Here is an 18868-nt window from a genome sequence, read left to right on the forward strand (position 1 = left end):
GGATAACGATGGAAGAAACACACATTTGAAAGGCTGAATTTATTGATATGGGCCTAGAAAGCAGAGATTCTGAATTCAGTATTGTAACTTGAGGGGTTAGAAAGGACTCTAACAGTTGATTTGGTGTCCATAGGCCACCTTAGGCTCCTCATGCCTTTGAGTCAACACAGAAGAGAGTTACTATACTAGCTTGGGTGATTGATCCTGATTACCAAGGGAAGATGCTACTTACTACACAATGGAGATAAGGAAAAGTATGTCTGCAGACAAGAGCTCCCTTGCAGCGTTCCTTGGTACTATGATGCCCTATGAATGAAGTCAACAGAAAGCTACAAAAACCCAATTCAAGCAGAACTACTAATGACCCAGACCTTTCAGAAATGAGGTTTGGGTCATTCCGAGGGGCAAAGAACAGTGACTAGTTGAGGTGCTTGCTAAGGGCAAAGCGAATATGGAATAGGTATTGGAAGAAGGTACTTAGAAATACTGGTTACCACCATGTGACCAGTTGCAGAGATGACTACGGACTGTAATGGTTATGAGTATTTCTTCCTTATTTTAGTATAAATATGGTTTTGTGTGTAAAATATTTGTGTTCTTCCTCCTCTTATTCCCTTATCATATAACATAGATGATAGATGTATTGATTTACATCAAAGTGTTTACCTATTGACAACTTTACATCAGAATATTTAAGCTACATGCTATCAAGGGAGAAGAGTGAGCATCACCCAAGGACTTTGCTGTCTCTTCTAGTACATTTTCGATTGAACACAGGATACTTGTATTGCTTTAGCAGAAGAATGACTTCATTACTGTCTTTGTTTCTGGAGATTAAGAATGGTTTAAGGAGTTGTGTAATGGGTGCTGAGTGGACTGTAATGGTATATTTTATGTTCACTTAGGTTATAATATCTAGTTATTTAAGTAAACACTAATGTAGAAATTGCTATGAAGACATCTTTGATGTGGTTAACATCTACAATCAGTTGAATTTAAGTAAAGAATATTACTCTTGATATGTGGGTGGACCTTATCCAGTCAGTTGAAGGCATTAAGAGCAAAAATTGAGACTTCTTAGAGAAAAAGAATTTTTTACCAGGAGTTTTAAACCCAGACCCCATCCACAGATTAGTCTGTATTTGGAATACAGAGAATATGTGGTTGGTCTTCCCACAGATTAGTCAGTGTGCAATCAGAAATCATAATAATTTTAACTCAGGATTCAGGGAACATAATTAAGAAGGAAATCTGTGAAAATAATAATCACAACATGTATCTGAGTTATTAATTTTGTGCATATCCTCTGGTTAGGACTTCCTTGGCCCATCATCCCTTCTCTTGGTACAGAATGGAATGTTATGAGAGAATCATTTCATTGCCAGCATCAAGAATCAAACCAGTATCTAGCCAGTGAGAGGTGGAATTCCACTGTGCCCCACGTAACCCTGGGACTGAGATTGGTCAGTGACAGGAGGACTGGAGCCCATCTTTAGGTTTCCAATGCAGAGGTTCATGAATCAGAAATTAATTAAACTCATAGAACTTTGAGTTCTGAGAGCTTCTGCCCTGAGAATAAGCGTCAGTGGGGTGAGGGGTAGGGGGTTGGAAGATGATGCATATAGTGATGAAAGTGGATTAAGGACCACCAGACCTGGAGTCTTAGTCTGGATCTGATGCTAATTAGCTGAGTCTGTTTCCTTATGTGTGAAACAAATGAGTTGGACTGAGATTATCTCAATGGTTTCTTCTACATTCAAAAATGTATGTGTTGACAGTTACAGATGAATGCTGAGTTTAGCAATCTGTTTGAAGTCCCCTAAACACAGTATATTCATTTATGATCTATTCCTTTGGTCTTGGTCTCCAGGAAAATTTAACACAGATGTTTTGCTCTGGGGAAAACTTTTTATCACTATCCCTTTTTCTTCAGTTGATGATGGTTCTTTAAACCAACACTTACATTGTCTTCTTAGATATTCAGAATGGTTTCATTGCATTTGTAAGTGCAAAAGGAAGCTTTCACCAAATGTAAAACCTCTGCATTAAGAAGTTTTCTTTTTGCAATTAACATGCTATTGGGTAAAGTACTGTATAGAAAAGCAATTAAATGCATAAGAAAGCATGCGGGTTGTTAGAGATTATTTGGTTGTTTGGGGTCTCCTAGGATACCTAGTTGCTTTTTCACCAACCACACATTCTCTGTATTCCAAATAAAGCTTTTGGAATCTGCTGGGTTTCTTAAGGCTCTCACCACTCTTTCTATGACTTCACCATATCATTAAAAATCTAAAGTTCTTTAACATAATTTAATAGTGTTAACAAGATTTTGTAACCGTATCCAAGGATGTTAACTTGTTTGTTGTAACTACCGCCTGAACATCCAAAAGGCCCTTCAAAGAATAAATACACCATGTCAAATTTTCAGTAGTTTTATTGAAAAATGCCTCTTTTGTTTTAGAAATAAATAATATAAGGCAGTGAAATTCACAATCTGCAGTTAAAATATAAAAGCAGCAATTCTATGTTCATAGTCTTGCAAACATTTCCCAACTGCTTTTGATAACTAAGAGTCATTATGTTCTGGGAAAAAAAAAAGTTCATACTAAATATACAACACAAACATGCAATTCCATCTCTGCAGAATTATCTGCAATTTGGCATAAATGTTAATGTGTCTAAAACAAGGAGGTTTAAGGCAATATGAAACTGTATCTAGTTGATACAATGATTTCAGCTACATGGCTTAGGGTTTGTGGTTGTTAAAGAAGATGTATAAGAGTGCTCTATGCCCTAATGTATAACAGAAGATAGAAGAGGAAGATAAACATTTGCAATGGAGTTGACTTTTCCCTCTCTTGATTTTTTTAGGAGGGGGATTACTAAACTTGTGGTGTAATTGAATTGCAATTCAAAGATGAACTGCCTTCTCAAAATATACAATAGCTCTGGGCTCCAGAACTTACTGCCTAACCTAAGAGTTTCACTGAGCTGCCGTTGTGCTAATTGAAGCACAAGACCTGTTCTCTCCTTGCAGCTTCTGTGAACAAAGTATCGTGCAAGCATTTTAAGGGCAAAGGCAAAGATGTCTACAGATTTCGTGCTACCAACTATTATTCCTGCAAAACAAGGTTCTCTACAGCTAGAAAGAGTACTCTTGGATAAAGCAACACCGGAAGACACATGGCACAAAATAGGTACGCTGCACTCTCTGATCTGTAAATGAGAATCCCAACACCTAGCCCCCATTCCCCCAACCTTGCCGCCCAGCGCGCACCATCCACGGTTCACAGCCCCGGGGACAGGGCGCGCCGCCAGCGCGCGTGGGAGGGTCGCTCCTCTGCGGGCTCGTCCGCACCGTAGTCCTCGTACTCGTCCGCGGTCCTCTCAGGCTCCACTGGCACAATGAAGGGCTCGCGCTCTGGCAGGTAGGCCCCGCCCTCGGGCACGTAGGGCTCTGTCCGATTCAACATTACAGTTATGGCATGATTTGGAAGGTACACACACAGCAAAAGCTAAATCATCACCCGAGGTGATGGCACTCCAGTCTTAATCTTATAACTATAAATAGATAAGTTACAATGTTTTGATTACTTCCATTTGCAGAGAGAATTTGGTGGTGATCAAATAATGAAATGACATGAAAAGAGAAAAAAAAAACAACCTTCAAAGATCCAGCATTAAATACAATCATTGCACAAATACCTGGGAAGGGTCAGAGACTGGGCCAAAGAACTGTAAATGCAGTACTTAGGTAGGATTTCCACAAATCCCCCAAGTAACATGCATGACTTCAAACTCCTCTATTCAAAGAACAACTTGGAAAGATAAGGAGGTGAAGGGAAGTTTTATTGGCTCCTAGAAACTGAACTCTGGAGGGGAAAATCTGTTGCCAGATAATATACACAGTACATGACATTTTTGTGAATCTCCCTCACACAGACTGAGTTACAGTGGTGGGGAAGGAACATCAGTAACTACAGCAAAACAGGAGGGGATAAAAAAGACGTGATTATAAACTTTGGTTTGAAAATTGCAATTACAAAACCCAAATGAGAATACATGTACAAAAAAAAAGTAATGACATATGCCCTGAATCAGACAATCGCTAAAAAGCAAGAAACGAGGAGATTCCATTCGGTGTTATTCCGGCATTGAGCAAGCAGCAGGCTTTGATGCAGAAGCTTTTTGTAGAATTGTTAAGTGATTTTAGTGGACAGGATCACATACAAATCATTTACAAGCCACAATTAGTTTATTATTTACATAAGACTCTTTTACCAGGTTAATTGTCTCAAAATGGCATAATCTCTGCTGGTTAGTAGTTTTATTACGTGCCTCTTTCACAACTGAGGCCTCTCATGACTGTACGTTTGAACTTTTAAAAGAATATTTATCTACATTATCACTGAAATGAATCTGGCTTATAAACTAACACCACTGCTTTTGTCTCATTCAAGTTAGTATAAAGAGTCTCCACCCGCCTTATGATGTCAACCCGATTCGTTAACCATATCTGTGGTGAGATTTCCATACAGACTCATTTTCTAATAAGCACGTGCGCAAACATCTCAGAAACAGGATTTTCATGTATTCAAACTGTAAGCAGCACTGGCGACTTAGAAAATTTGTTAGCCGGAACCTGAAACAGGTCAAAGATGATAGTTTTTAAAAGTTGAATTATTTTGCAATATATATATATATATACACACACATCCATTTAAGTTTGTAATGGTTAAAGTATATATATATATCCATATATTTTTAGTTATTCACACATGCCATAAGGCAGAGATAATTTAAATTTATTTTATAAAGAAATTATAATTTTGTGAATGGCTTGCATGAGAAATACACATTAAGGTTCAATACTACTTTTGGTCAAATATAACTATGTATATAAATATATAGATATATAGATATTCAGATATTTAACTATTCATGCACTATTTGCTAGTAGCCAACCATATCAATCAGCAGTATCATTTTTAAAACTTGCAAGATGCTTAAAGGTGCACTAATGAAAAGATCACCACTGATCACAAAGTGACTTTATTTCCCGATATGCGTATCTCTCCAGTACCACATCCCACAAAATCAGGAATAAGAGTCTTCTGCTCACTATAATTGTCAAACAGCAGAATTTCACTACCCATCCTTTAAAATAAGTATTCCGTTCTGGATATTAAGTATTATTTCAATGAAAAGGTGGGACAGAAAATTTGTTTCAGTTGTCTGCACCATGTTATCAAGTAGTTTACCTACAAATTAGATTCCCAAAGTAAAATTTTGGCATATATTAGTATTTCTACAATTGGGATCAACAAATCTCTGTTCCCAACTTTCAAGTTAAACAAAATTGTCGGTGGGTAGCATTCTTTGTACTTTCGAGAGAAATAAGGAGAGGTGTATGATGTGATCTGGTAAATGTGGGAATATTGGAAGAAAGAATAATTATGGATGTCCAAACCATGAAATAAGGCTTTCAATCTGGGAAAGAACTCTATTATTAAATAATCAAACACACAATGAAAAGAGTTGATATATTCAAGGAGTCCTCAAATCAACTTCCTTCAACCCTAGAGAAATTTATTTCCATAAATATTCCTTAATTCAGGTGAATGTGGATTCCTACAATGGCAACAGCATACCTGGATATCCTTGCCCGTTGTATGGGATGCTGGCACACTGGGATGAATCACAGTATCCAGGAGGGCCTGGGGGGCCCCGGATACCTGCATTTCCAGGACGACCAGGGGGACCAGGAGGACCTCTTGAACCTGTGGACCCTGGTGGACCCGTTCTGGAATCTCCTTGTGGACCTAGTGTGGGGTTAAAACACATATGTTACCCCTCTTGTTAAACAGGCCTCCTGAGGCAGCCAACAATATTTTAACTGGCATCTCCACTGTCTTGAAACCAAGCTATTCACAGTGTATGGTTAGAACCTATTCCCTTAAGAAATCACAAGTATGAACCAAAAGTGTAATGGAACCTTTTTACTAGTATTCATCAAAAATTAATTCCAGCAATCCAACAACTTTAATGATTTTATTGAAGGGAAACTGATTTAGCAAGAAGTAAGCCTAGTTTAAGACCTCAATGAATTCTCTGGTTTGTTTCTACTGTCACAGAGATACAAATACCTCAAGGAAAAGACTAGATTAGTCAGTCATGCTAACCTTGAGTGAAAACATGGAACTGCCTGAGCATGTCCTATGCAGCTCCAAACTATGTGAAGCAATGATATTTCTGAACCAAGCAAACTATGGTTAAAAGAAACATAAAAATTTAGCCACTACACCTGACCTTAGCTGCGTGTGTCTTATGGCCCTGACAATGAAAATGAAAGTCATTTTCATCTAGTAAATGAAATGTAGAAAACAACTGGACAGCTATTGTTTCTTGCCAAAACATCAGTAAAGAATCTGCGCATGAAATTTTATGATGGTTCAGCTCTTTTAGTGAGAACATGTTTGCTCGGTCTAATGACTCCATAATGAAGGATACCAGAAGAGACAGGAAATGTAATCATCCTCAAAAGCTATGAGGCCAACCAAAATAGAATTTCCCTAAAATGGAAAATAGCAACCAACCCTTTAGATGACTGAATCTCATACCCTCAAATATTACAGTTAAAGTTAATACCTAACAGAACACATGCAAGTATTTTTTGAACAAAGGGAGCATAAAAATGAAGAGGTTATGCAAGTTGAGTTTCTTAAACATATATGCAAAATCATATGCACCTCCAAAGCTAACAGAACAAAGTTATGAATCCCTTAGAGACTGTATGAATTCACATTTACAACATTTCCTATTTAATATATGAGTAAACCTACCTGGAGGACCAGGTAAGCCTCGAGGTCCTGGAGATCCAATACCTCTTTCACCTTTCTCCCCTGACAAACCTAAGAAAAAACAAAAAGAGAGGATGGAGGGAAAAATTATCTGGAAACATGTAGTTTTCATCTTAACCATTAATACTTGATTCAAATAGTTCATCTCCTTAGTGAAAGCAGAGCCTAATTTTTCACAGAAGTTCAATCTTTAAGCCAAATTCTTTCTAGACATTTGTGTGTAATTCCAGATTCATGGCCAAGAAACAAATCTGGCCACAAGTCAGGAGAAATATTATTTGGAGGAAACAAACATGTCTAATATATTAAAAAATGTTAAAGGGATAGTAATTAAGAACAGAAATTACAAATAAACAGTTAAAACCCATTGAAAAGCATCTTAAAGATATCTTATCTTTAGTATCCCTGTTAGTTCAGCAAGCAAGCCATTGGAATTATAGAAATATCTAAGATTTCTCTGGACTTTTAACTACTACTTTGAGGAAAGCAGGTACTTTGAGTCCTGAAACATCTTGTATCAGATAATCCTATTTTACTTCCTTTCTTTCAATTATACTTATCTACCATGAAATTAGAGTCAAACAAACATACATGAATGATGTTGAATACTGAAAAAGGAACCAAAAGAATCTGAACCTAAAACTGTCATACTGCTTAAAGTGCCTTCTAGCTGCTGCTCAGCTCTCGCCATAGTCCTAACAATTAATACAGTTGTAGTGCCTGATTTAGTTTGCCAAGATACAGTTTTTCCCATTAACAAGAACAAATCAGAAACCAGCATTCTTTTTACAGAGATGTCCTGAGGAAAAAAAGTGTGCTGTTTTCTAAGATACTGATCTCTGTGGCCTGAGGGTGGCTTGAAGAGGGAAACAGGTTCCTGGACAGACAGCTCCTCCTGGACTGCCTAAACAAGACTTAAGTGGTTTGCCACACTTAGTCTTCCATGTGCTTTCCAACCTGATCTTGCTTCTGCACTTGCAAGTTCCATCTTTTATCCGCTATGCAACATCTAGAAATGCTTACCTCGTTCACCAGGGGGTCCCTGCATCCCTGGTGTGCCCGGGAAGCCTGGTCGCCCCCCAGGTCCTGGTTCTCCTCTGGCTCCTGCATTGCCAGGAGGTCCTGGGGGACCCGGAGGGCCCGGCTGGTTGCGATTAGAATGGTAATCGTTTGGAATCTGATTCAGCATCTGATTGAATCTGTTCATCTGACCTACAAATAGAAAATACTTTTTAATAAGAAGTCTAATTGGAAGGAATGAGTGGGTGAAACTGTTTTCTTTTAGTATCTAGTAAAAGCCATCTACATTCTCTGTCACCACCACCACTACCCCCAACACATCATAATTAAAATCATAAAAATAAAAACAAAACATTCCCGTCACCCAGTACAAAATGATCCCTGATAAATGTTGCCACAAAATGTTGACTCGTAAGCCACAAACATTGCTATAAACAAAGAGTTGTAAAAGTTGAGGTTTGCCAGCTGGAGGCCCTCAAAAAAGAATCATTTTTACATTAAGAAATTAAACCATTTTTGTGTATACCTAAGGCACTGATAATCAGACTTTAGTGTAAATTGGAATCACCTGTGGGATATACTGAGCAATATAAATTTCTGAACCTCATCTCCAAAGATAGCCATCCACTGGCTTTAGGATGTGGCCCAGGAACCTTCATTTGTAACAGGAATCATAGGTGATTCTAATGTAGGTGTTCCACAGATCCACACTTTGAGAAACATTGATTAGGATTTATGAAAGAGATTTAATCCACATTCAGTCTGCAAGCACTGAGTTTTATTACTTTAATAAGCCTTGTGCAATGGAAAGAAAGAATGTGTTGAAAAATAGAGAGACAAAAAGGCTGTGCCAAAATGAATCGTCTATGATCAAATTAATCTTGTTGGGCTCCCTTCCCTAGGCCATGAAATAATGTAACTTAAAGGATCCAATTTCTTAGTACTTCAGAAGTTTGCTGCTTCCAGATAGTCCCTGAAAAAGCTCATTAAGCAGCCAATGTGGAAACTGAAAAGCCCTTTTAAAATATGATTTTGTATCAGGCTGAAGAAAAAATAAGACTATTACTTTACCTTAATAGCTATCTTTAAATTATCATTAACTTTAATCAAGTACTGAACTGAAAATAAATAAAAATAAGTGTTCAACAAATATGAAATATACATATAGATACTTTATGACTCAAACTATGCATTTTCTTGCAATTTAATTAAAAAAACTATTCAGATTTAAAAGAAAAGAAATTTTACCACTTATCAGTTGTTCACAGACTTGTCTTGCAACTGCTCGCATCATGTTCTGGGAAGCAATGTCTCCCTTGTTAATTAAACCAATGAGAATCGTTAGTATATTATTTTTATAGTTTTATAGTTCCAGGCTCCAATGTTTAACACACAAAATAAATGTAAAGCACATTTAAGAAATACATACCCTATCACCTTTCTCTCCTTTCAATCCAGATTGACCCTGAAAAGACAGAAATCATATACATTAGAAACTACTGACAAACAAGATCTAAAATAATGCAAGAATGGACATGACAATGAAAAGAATGAGGTCTGCTTTCTAACGAATTAGCAAATATGACACATGATGTTTATATCTGTGTTACTCACATTTTGCTTTTTGTAAAAAGGAATTGAGGGAAGCGGACTTGGCCCAGTGGTTAGGGCGTCAGTCTACCACATGGGAGGTCTGCGGTTCAAACTCTGGGCCTCCTTGACCCATGTGGAGCTGGCCCATGTGCAGTGCTGATACACGCAAGGAGTGCCGTGCCACGCAGGGGTGTCCCTCGCGTAGGGGAGCCCCACGTGCAAGGAGTGTGTCCCACAAGGAGAGCTGCCCAGCGCGAAAGAAAGTGCAGCATGCCCAGTAATGGCACCGCACACACGGAGAGCTAACACAACAAGATGACGCAACAAAAAAAAGAAACACAGATTCCCGTGCCACTGACAACAACAGAAGTAGACAAAGAAGAAGACGCAGCAAATAGACACAGAGAACAGACAACCGGGGCGGGGGTGGGGGCGGGGGTGGGGGCGGGGGCAGGGGCAGGGGGGAGGGAGAGGGGGGAGGGGAGAGAAATAAATAAATAACTAAACCTTATTAAAAAAAATAAGCAAACCAGTATAGACTGGTTATAATCCTAACGGCATAGCTAACATTTATTGAGACAAGCTCTCTGCTAAGACCTATATACCCCATCTGCTCTTTTTCCTTTTAGAAATTAAAGGAAAGTAAATTAAAATGGAGAAGAAAAGGAGAGGAAATTAGTCCCTTACAAAGAATGATGAAGATGAAGTAAAAGAGAGGAGATGAGAGTCCAATGAAGTGTACCAAATTATAATTATTATAAGAAAAACTGGAGTTTGGTTTCCCCTTCTATAAAAGAACTAGATCTTTATGGAAACACTACTATTACTATTACACTACTATTACTGAGTTTGGAGCTTATGCAAATTATGGGAATTTTGTTTTTTACATTTACTTTGAAATTGTTCTGGTTCATTTTTTAAATTTGCTGCTGCTCTGAGGTTGTTTTAGTGTGTATAATTTGTAGAAATCATCCTAATTTCCAGTGTTTAGAGATTAGATTTCAGATTAAGGCAGAATAATTTCCTTTCAGGGCTCTAGCTGCAGCCATCAATTGCATCAACAATATTCTTACATAAGACTCTATTTAAGTTAGGGTAAAAACAGCAGAATTTCGGATTGGTAGAAAAGTTTCATGAACTTTAACTGCTCTTGTGAAGTTTCTGCCATGATCCATGGGGGAAAAGAGAGCAACTAAGTCATGTACTAATGCGCACATGGATTATTCAGTATCTCAGGAGTCCTTCTGTCCTTATGCTACTTACTTAATTATAAGTAAACACAGAAGGTAGACCATATCACATAAATTTCTTACCATAAGTTTGTCTGATATTAAAATATTTAGTTTAAACGTGGGTGTATGTAATTTAGACAGTGTTTAAGAAGAAATTAATTCTGTCCAGATATCAGCCCTGATAAATTTGTGCCATTGCTAATAGTTGGACTTAATTATCTTTAAGATAAATTTTTATATTCCAGAATGCAAAAAAAAAAATGAGAACAAATTAGTTCACACTTCATGCATATAAATAAGGAAAAGCTTATTAAGAATATGATGTCCAGAAGTCATTATAAATACTTATGGCTTTTTGAGGAATTTCAAATAGAATATGTATATAATAACATCTCAATTATTATTTTAACCAAAATAACTGACAGAGAGAAAATTAAACTGGATGTAAATTGGGGAAGGGAAGTATAGAAAGGTAAACTACCTGATTAAAGTATATAAATTATTTTAACTCCAAGATTAATATTCTGGCACCCTCAATGAAAGAGAAGAAAACAAATGGCAGTGGTTGGATGAGGTTGTCAAAGGGTTAACATCTGCAAAGAATGGAGGCGCCACATACCATCATCATGTATTTTTCTGTCTTAAGCAGCATACTCTAGCTAAATAAAAAGAACCATTCTGCTGACCCAGCTCTGTGTGTTTATGCAGTACAGAAATATGTGTCTTGGCTCATAATTCCATAATTCCATTCTCCTTAAGGAAACCTAATGACCACAGTTTTCATCCCAAATTAGAGGAAAAATCTTTAGAACTGGTACCAAATTAAATCCATGGGTTTATCATAGTTTCAACAAATGCTTCACACACTCTACAGCAGAGATAATATAAATTTGTCAAAGACTTGCAGTTCTCCTCATGATTTACATCCACAGTGTAAATCATCCTCTTACTGGTCTGCCGTGGTCTCCAGGTTTTCCTGGTTTCCCACTTGGTCCTGTGACTCCTGGAGAGCCTGGGCTTCCCTACAGCACACAGGATGAGAAAGGAAATGTTACCATGAAGGAAAAATCCCATCTAGAGTAAACTAACAAAATGTGGCCAGTTTTTAAAAGTTTTAAAAAGTAACAACACATAATCACACAGTAAGAAAGAAAAAAAACAGATTTTAAGATAATGGGAAAAATAATTTTGACAATTGCAGGTCAATCTTTATGCATTCCATAGTTACAAGATATATTTGAAGACCAACTAAAAAAATTACATATGTTGTTCATATAAATAATCAGTTTTATTTATCATTACTATAGATATTTCTATATATAGTCAGTTTTACAATTAACAGACTATGATCCCAGTAAATTCCTTATAATGTGAATTTACAGAAAACACCTGTTTTTTAGTTTATTTCTATTACAAACCCAAAAATTCCATCAAAAGACAGAATTGCAAACTTTGGCTGGAATAGAAATTAAGAAAGTGGTCATTTTTATGCTAGGTCGGGTACCACTGTGAGAGAATCTTTCCTTTTATGCTAGGTTGGGTACCACTGTGACAGAATCTTTCCTTTTGCAATTCACTGCTTCCTTAGGCACATCTGTCACATATCCATTCTCTTCGACCATAATAGCACCCTTTACCCCATCAAAACCATAGGAATTTCTTCCTGTTACTTTTAACATAGCTTTAAGAATTTCTTCCTGTTACTTTTAACATAGCTTCAATAATATTTTGCCATATTTTAATAAAATATAAAATCTAATAGAGCCAACATATCACATCCTAAAGCCTAAAATTTTCTTATAAATGCAATCAGAGTTTGTAGAACAATGAATCCCTTACTTCATCATTTATGCAAATTTAAGATCTGTAATAAATACTTAAGATGAAAGTTTGCCATGTAACTTTTTAAAAACTCTTATCTGTGAATATATACATTAAATATACACTATAAAACTATTTCAATATATGCTCTTATGTCATAATCTCCTGCCATACAGACATGGAGAGTATCTGTCACCTCAAATAATTTCATTGTGATCTCACTCAGGTGTAGGTATACAAATGCAGGTTCATAATCATTGGTTTCAGTAGTTTTTCCAAAGGTAAGAAGACCCTTTGTTTTAGTTGTGTATAAAACTTATTTCCTCAGAGCAACTGTTTGCGCAGTAATAAATGTGCTTAAAATTCAAAAGTCACAGGCCACAGTTTTATCTTAAAATTCTAGAGCAGAAAGGATCCACCAAAGTTATAAAACCCAACTGCTCACTTAGTGGTCAAGTTAGAGGCATTTTTCTATTTTTGATTAAACAGAAAGACACTGCATTTCAAGACAGCAGTTGGAAATAGATATAACTCAAGTGGTTGAGTGCCTGCTTTCCATGTATGAGGTCCTAGTTTCAAAAAAAAAAAAAAAAAGACACCCATTTCTTCTAGCACATTTTGATTTGAGAAAAGAAAACAAAAATACCTGGCAGCATGTATCTCAGAGGCAAAGTCACCTGACTCCTATAGCAAAATGGAAGGGGGAAGCAACAATGTAACCCATTCATGTCTTACCGGTGGCCCAGGTGGGCCCCTGGGTCCCATCGCACCATCTTTTCCAGTGAAACCCTATTGTAAAAATGGAATTAATTAATGATTAATGAGATAATGAGCAATTGAAGAGAAAAGATGCTAAACAGGTTGCTAAGGGTGAAGAAAAAGATTTAGCCCAATTTGCTGTTTGGCAGATAACTTGTCAGTATAAAGACAAATGTACGCCACTCCCCCACAAAATTCTTTCTAATGTAACTAAATATTTTCTGGAATGATTAATATCTATACTCACTAATTTATATAGTTATAATTTAAAACATTTCCAGAGTTCAAACTAATCTACTTCAAAGAACACAGATTCCTTTTATGAATTTACTGGGTTTCAATTCTGTAAGAGGTAAGAAGTCAAAAGGAAGAATGACCCTTTCCACTGAAAAAGGAATGTCCACAAATTTGCCCAGGAAAGCTGGGATCAAAGTAGGATCAAAGGAATGTTGCTGAAAACAGCACACGGTATCAAAAAAGATGAAGGAGAGGCTGACCACCTGATTAGAAAAATCCTTTTCCAATTTTCTAAAAGGGAGGACTATTTATATAGTTTATATATATTTTTTCCTGGAAAATTTCCTCCAAATAAAAGAAACAAGAGGCAAAGCTGTCTTAAATGCCCTCCATTCAAAAAAGAAGAAATCCTCAACCCTCATAAAAACCCTTATTTTTTTTAGCTTATCCCTCCTCATCTCACACAGAAGGCCAGAACTGCATCAGTGTTGGGTTGGCTGGGAGGGAGAGATTGGTCCCAGAGCAGAGCACAGCTCTGTGCAGGCTCATTCTTTGGCTCTTGCACCCTGCTTTTTTTTTTTTCCCCCTCTCCATACTGTGCCAAATAACCTCTGCTTGGAATGAGTCATCTTGCTGCACAGTTAACACTCATTCTCAACAGCAGATCTCTGAAATCCAGCTGAGGATTTCTGAGTCAGGTCATTTTTTATGGTTGTTGCATTCTTCTGTCAAAAGAGATTTTTCTTTCATTTTCTGCAGAAAGTAAAAGTGATAATATCATTCATATTCTTGGATTTTAGCAAAAGGTAGGATCATTTAGATCACTGCCTGCATGAAGTACCTATCTTCTTAATAGTCCATTGATCTTACAATGGAAGAAGTTTAAATTATTTCTTTAAAACTGCCTTAGAAAATATTCCATCCTCCAGGAAAAAATAAATAAAATAAAAGAAACTTATAAAGATTTCAGACTACTTTCTGAAAGATCTAAGCCTGCTTAACAAAATTCCAATCTCGAGTTCATCTGATGTAACATCAACATTGCTTCTGAGAGCCACTTGAGAAGCAAAATGCTATGGTAGTATCGTAGGAGCCATTTTGAATGGCATTTCTTCCATCTACATTTCTTCAACTGCTATGTAGGACACTCTTTTATTTTTAATTTTTGGATAAGTGTTGTATTTCTGAACAATCCTCCTTCAGTTAGCCGAGAAACTTTCTCATCAACCATTTTCCTTTAGAAGAAACAAGTTGTGATGAGGATTTTATTCTGCTGCTCTCAGAAGAACTACCCAATGAAACATCTGCAGAACTTTGGGCTATAATTTTATTTTATTCTTCATTTTTAAAGCTACAGCAGTTATTATTACTTCCACCCTGTGAGGAAGAATGAGAAACCCGTGGCTGTCTTCACAGTAAGTACCTGTATGTAAGTGGTTCTTTAGTTACATACTAACAGTCCCCAAAGCTGTGCCTCATTATATTTTGAAAACCATTTATGCTGAAGAAAATCCATGTATCTTGTTTGTACCACCTCAATCCTGGCCACAGATCTTCCATCCTCACCATGGACCTTGTTCTTGTTCTCCTGAGCTTTCTTGTCTTCTCTTCCATAGAGTTCAAGGTGGGGTTTTTTCCCCAGTTCTCAAAATCTCTCTAACTTTCCAAAATTAAGTTCCATCAGCTTTGCAAACTACCTTAAGCATTAATGATAGGCAAACTAAATGTACAAGGCTGTGAAGGATGACTTAGGAAGTTAGGAAAGGAAGAAGGGAATGACTTCCTGAGAAGTTTCCTTGCCCTCATCCCAGCAGACCTGATGTCCTCACCAGAAGGCTGGATTCACAAATTAGAATTTGAGAGTAGAAAAGCACAGTCCCTCCTACTCCCTCACTTTTCACAGCAGTGGTGGTGGTGATGGTTGCCTGACTGCCAGTTCAGAGAGAGAACAATGATGGCAAGTGAACTTGCAACACAGCAGTGCCTGCATGAAGTCCAAACTATTACAAGGCTTCAGGAGTAGCAGTGGCAAGTAAGTCAGCACATTGTCACTTCTTGATTGCAGTGCTTGTTATTTTATTTTGTAATTGAAAATCTGACTTGTCACATTTGCAATCTCACTATTGTCTTTGTGTGAAATAAAAGTTCAAAAAAACCTAAAACACTCCAAAGGGGGGGAGGGATTATATATATATATAGTTACCACCTCCAGATCCCAGACTTCCAAAGTCTCTTTCTCACCCAACTCAAAAGTAGGCATGGAAGCAAATAAAGTTCACTGGCATATCATCCACCATTTTCTATTATCTAGGAAAATCTTTTCTCCATCTGAAAGACCCACTCTTTTGAACCATGGTATCTTGGAAGTACTAACTGACGTTTTAGTATCTTCTTAGATTCTGCTGCTAATTATGTTTTACCTTGATTATTTAGTCAAGATACACACTACTTTCAGTCTGCTGTTTGAAACTTTGTTCTGAGCAACTACAAGATCTCTGTGTTCCTATTAGAACATTCATAGTCTCCTATGAAACCAAATGTTTCCATAATACTGATGAACAGAGCACAGCACCAGGGTCACTATGCTCCTCATTTACTTGCCCCAGGAAAGATTGGACTTTCTGTGCTGTTTTTATTCCAAGTCAAGAGCAAACCTGAAAGTTTCCATGAAGGGGCAAAGATCCTACTAAGTGCAGCTGTCCACACATCATCAAGTCCCAGAAATGTTATCTGAGTTCTTAAGATGTGGAGAGAATGACCTCATAACAAGACTATGAAAGTTAAGGCTGCAGTTGGAGTTACAAAAAAGTTGATTCATATTAATAACCTTCATTTTAAAATTAAAAGCCTTTGATAGGATTATTGACCCTCTTTCTAATCAGTTAAACTCCTTTCCCAGCCATCTTTCTCTGATAAAATTTTTTAAATTACCAAAATTGACATTTTTGAAGACTCACTTAAAGCCCCACCATTTTGTTTCATAGACCTTGAGATCAGCTTGATGTTCGATGGTCCATATTAGTTTACCACAAGATATACAAATGCTGCATTTAAAGGTGTGCAAATTGAACTGTGGGTGTTCTTAATTAATTGTCAAAGTGCAATATCATTTCCAATATCATTATAGTCTGCTTAAGAAACTTACTCTATCTCCTGGAGGTCCCATTGGTCCTACTGGGCCAGGTATGCCTGGGGTTCCCTATAAAAAAAGAAACAAACAGGTGAAACACTACACATTCTCCTAAAAGAAATATCATTTAGTTTACTTTCTGTGTGGGAAATGATATTTCCTAGTCTCTAAAATGTCTACTTAATGCAAGGGATTCTGAAAAGGAGAAGGAAACCAGAGCCATCCACAGCACCCAGATATGCAGGAGATGCTCAGTCAACCCGAAGACACCTGAACTGATCACAAAGCTGGAGACTAAAACTAGGAAATGAAAAGGAAATGACATGGAGCACATATCCAGGCTCCTCCTTTGCAGCTTCACCTTTTGAGGCACTACAAAGGTAGCTGTTCAAGCAACACATGACAGTAAAAGAAAAGGCAGCTTTAAGACCAACTCACTGTCCGGCCTGGAAGTCCTGGCTCTCCAGCATCTCCTTTCATCCCTTGGCGACCCTGGAACGAGGAATGGGAAAATAGTTTTGGGCGTTTTTCAGTGATTAAGTGAAAAGGGAAGACATGAGCCATTTATGAACTTTCCATCACGTCATAAATCCAATGGAAGGGTCTTGGGATAAGCACATAAGGGTATTTTTTAAAGGAGGAGGAGTGATTATAGAACATTTCTTTAGATTGATTCTACCTTTTAAACTACAAATGCGATAATTGTAATTTTCACTTACAATAATATTATGGGATAATTTTATGTAATTATTGTATAATATAGCAACCTTTGGAAAAGCATAATTTAATATAAGGAATTTTCATAGAAATAAGATATGAAAGAAAAAACTAATTTTCACTTTAATATCTTTAATTTGGTATTGCACTGAAATAGGTGGATATTAGGTAAAACAGCCTCACAAAATAATATAATTTTGGTTTTCATAACTTCCTACTTGAAGACATTTATTACAAAAGCAAATCAAAATTAATTAAAACTTGATAAACTTAATTTATTCATAGTAGTAGTAGAGGAAAAAGACTACCTTCTTGATAGACTAACGTAATAGTAAATGCATCCAAACCTTTTGATCAAGGAAGCACTGTTCCTTCACATATCTCATTTCTAGCTGTATTTGCTAGAGGCTATTTATTCTTTCCTCTAAATACAAAAAAAAATTATCTGTTCTTTGTTAAGGCATCTCAAAAAGGGAATGTAGACTTAAATTTAAGAGCTATGCATTTATTGTGTCCTTATTCCTGTATTCACTTCATCCTAAATTGCAGAAGTTAGTAGTTAAAGCATGATCCTTAAAATGTAAAACAACTTTATAACTTCATATTAGCATTTGGAATAAAAGGAAAACATTTCAGATAATGATTTTTTAAAAAGAGGTAAGGATCTAGGTAAGTTCATGTAAACTTGCCTTTAGGTCATAAATATTAGAAAAGGCCGCGAGGGCTGCCACAGACTGAAAACAACTTTAAAGCTTTCAGAATTGTGAAGGATATAAGTATTACTTATAAAAAAAAGAAAAGGTCAAATAAACTGCAATAATTTCTTCTACACTGTGTTGCCTTGAGTTATATATTATTACATACACTATTTACATATATGAAATCGTAGTCAAAAGGAGAAGTCATCTCAATGACTAACTTTGTTGAGTTCTCTGAGAAAACATTAGATTCTGGCAAATTATAGTGAAAAAGTTCCATTTAAACTCAATGTCAAACTGCCATTCTCATTTAACAGAGAAAGGCTTTGTGCTCACCTGTTCTCCTGGAATAGAGAGTCCGTTGGGTCCCTGAGGACCTGGGGGGCCCTGGGGGCCTGGTGGACCTGTATCTCCACGAGGACCAGGGGGCCCCTAAAATAGAAAGGAAAGACAACCATAAAATCATGAAATGCTCTTCTAGTGCCAACACCCAGTCAGAAATTTGTCTTCATAACTCTGAGACCAATCATATCATCTTTGCAAACATTTTTAGAAATCTATACACATATAAAAGAATTTATTGTCATTTCTTTCTTCCCTTTACTTCTCTATTAGATTTGGAAAGTGAAATACATTCACAAAAGAGCAGTTACATTTACATAAAAGCCCTATTAGAAATAGATTTTTAAAGGAACTAAAATATATTGAATATGAATCAGTGTGTGGATTTCATTGGTTTTAATTTATGTTAAACTAGGCCTGATTTATCTTGGGCTTTCTGTGACCCAAGTATACATAAAT

General features: G+C 36.7%; 1 protein-coding gene across 2 annotated transcripts in view; it reads right to left on the reverse strand.

Moving 5' to 3' along the window:
• Positions 1-2416: 2416 nt before the first annotated feature.
• The window catches only part of COL12A1 (collagen type XII alpha 1 chain), a 110768-nt gene continuing 94316 nt past the window's right edge, over positions 2417-18868 (reverse strand). The window contains exons 56-66 of one of the 2 annotated variants that reach the window (XM_058307047.2): positions 18404-18499; positions 17091-17144; positions 16668-16721; positions 13262-13315; positions 11656-11727; positions 9310-9345; positions 9129-9195; positions 7884-8072; positions 6843-6911; positions 5652-5822; positions 2417-3457 (exon numbers count right to left, since the gene is read on the reverse strand). In XM_058307047.2, coding sequence (XP_058163030.1) covers positions 3288-3457; positions 5652-5822; positions 6843-6911; positions 7884-8072; positions 9129-9195; positions 9310-9345; positions 11656-11727; positions 13262-13315; positions 16668-16721; positions 17091-17144; positions 18404-18499 — 1032 coding nt within the window. In that variant the 3' untranslated portion in view covers positions 2417-3287. Of the gene's footprint in view, positions 4643-5651; positions 5823-6842; positions 6912-7883; positions 8073-9128; positions 9196-9309; positions 9346-11655; positions 11728-13261; positions 13316-16667; positions 16722-17090; positions 17145-18403; positions 18500-18868 lie in introns of both variants that reach the window. The other variant, XM_058307048.2, reaches the window with a different exon arrangement.

The sequence above is a fragment of the Dasypus novemcinctus genome, chromosome 11, assembly GCF_030445035.2.
Source record: "Dasypus novemcinctus isolate mDasNov1 chromosome 11, mDasNov1.1.hap2, whole genome shotgun sequence".
NCBI lineage: Eukaryota > Metazoa > Chordata > Mammalia > Cingulata > Dasypodidae > Dasypus > Dasypus novemcinctus.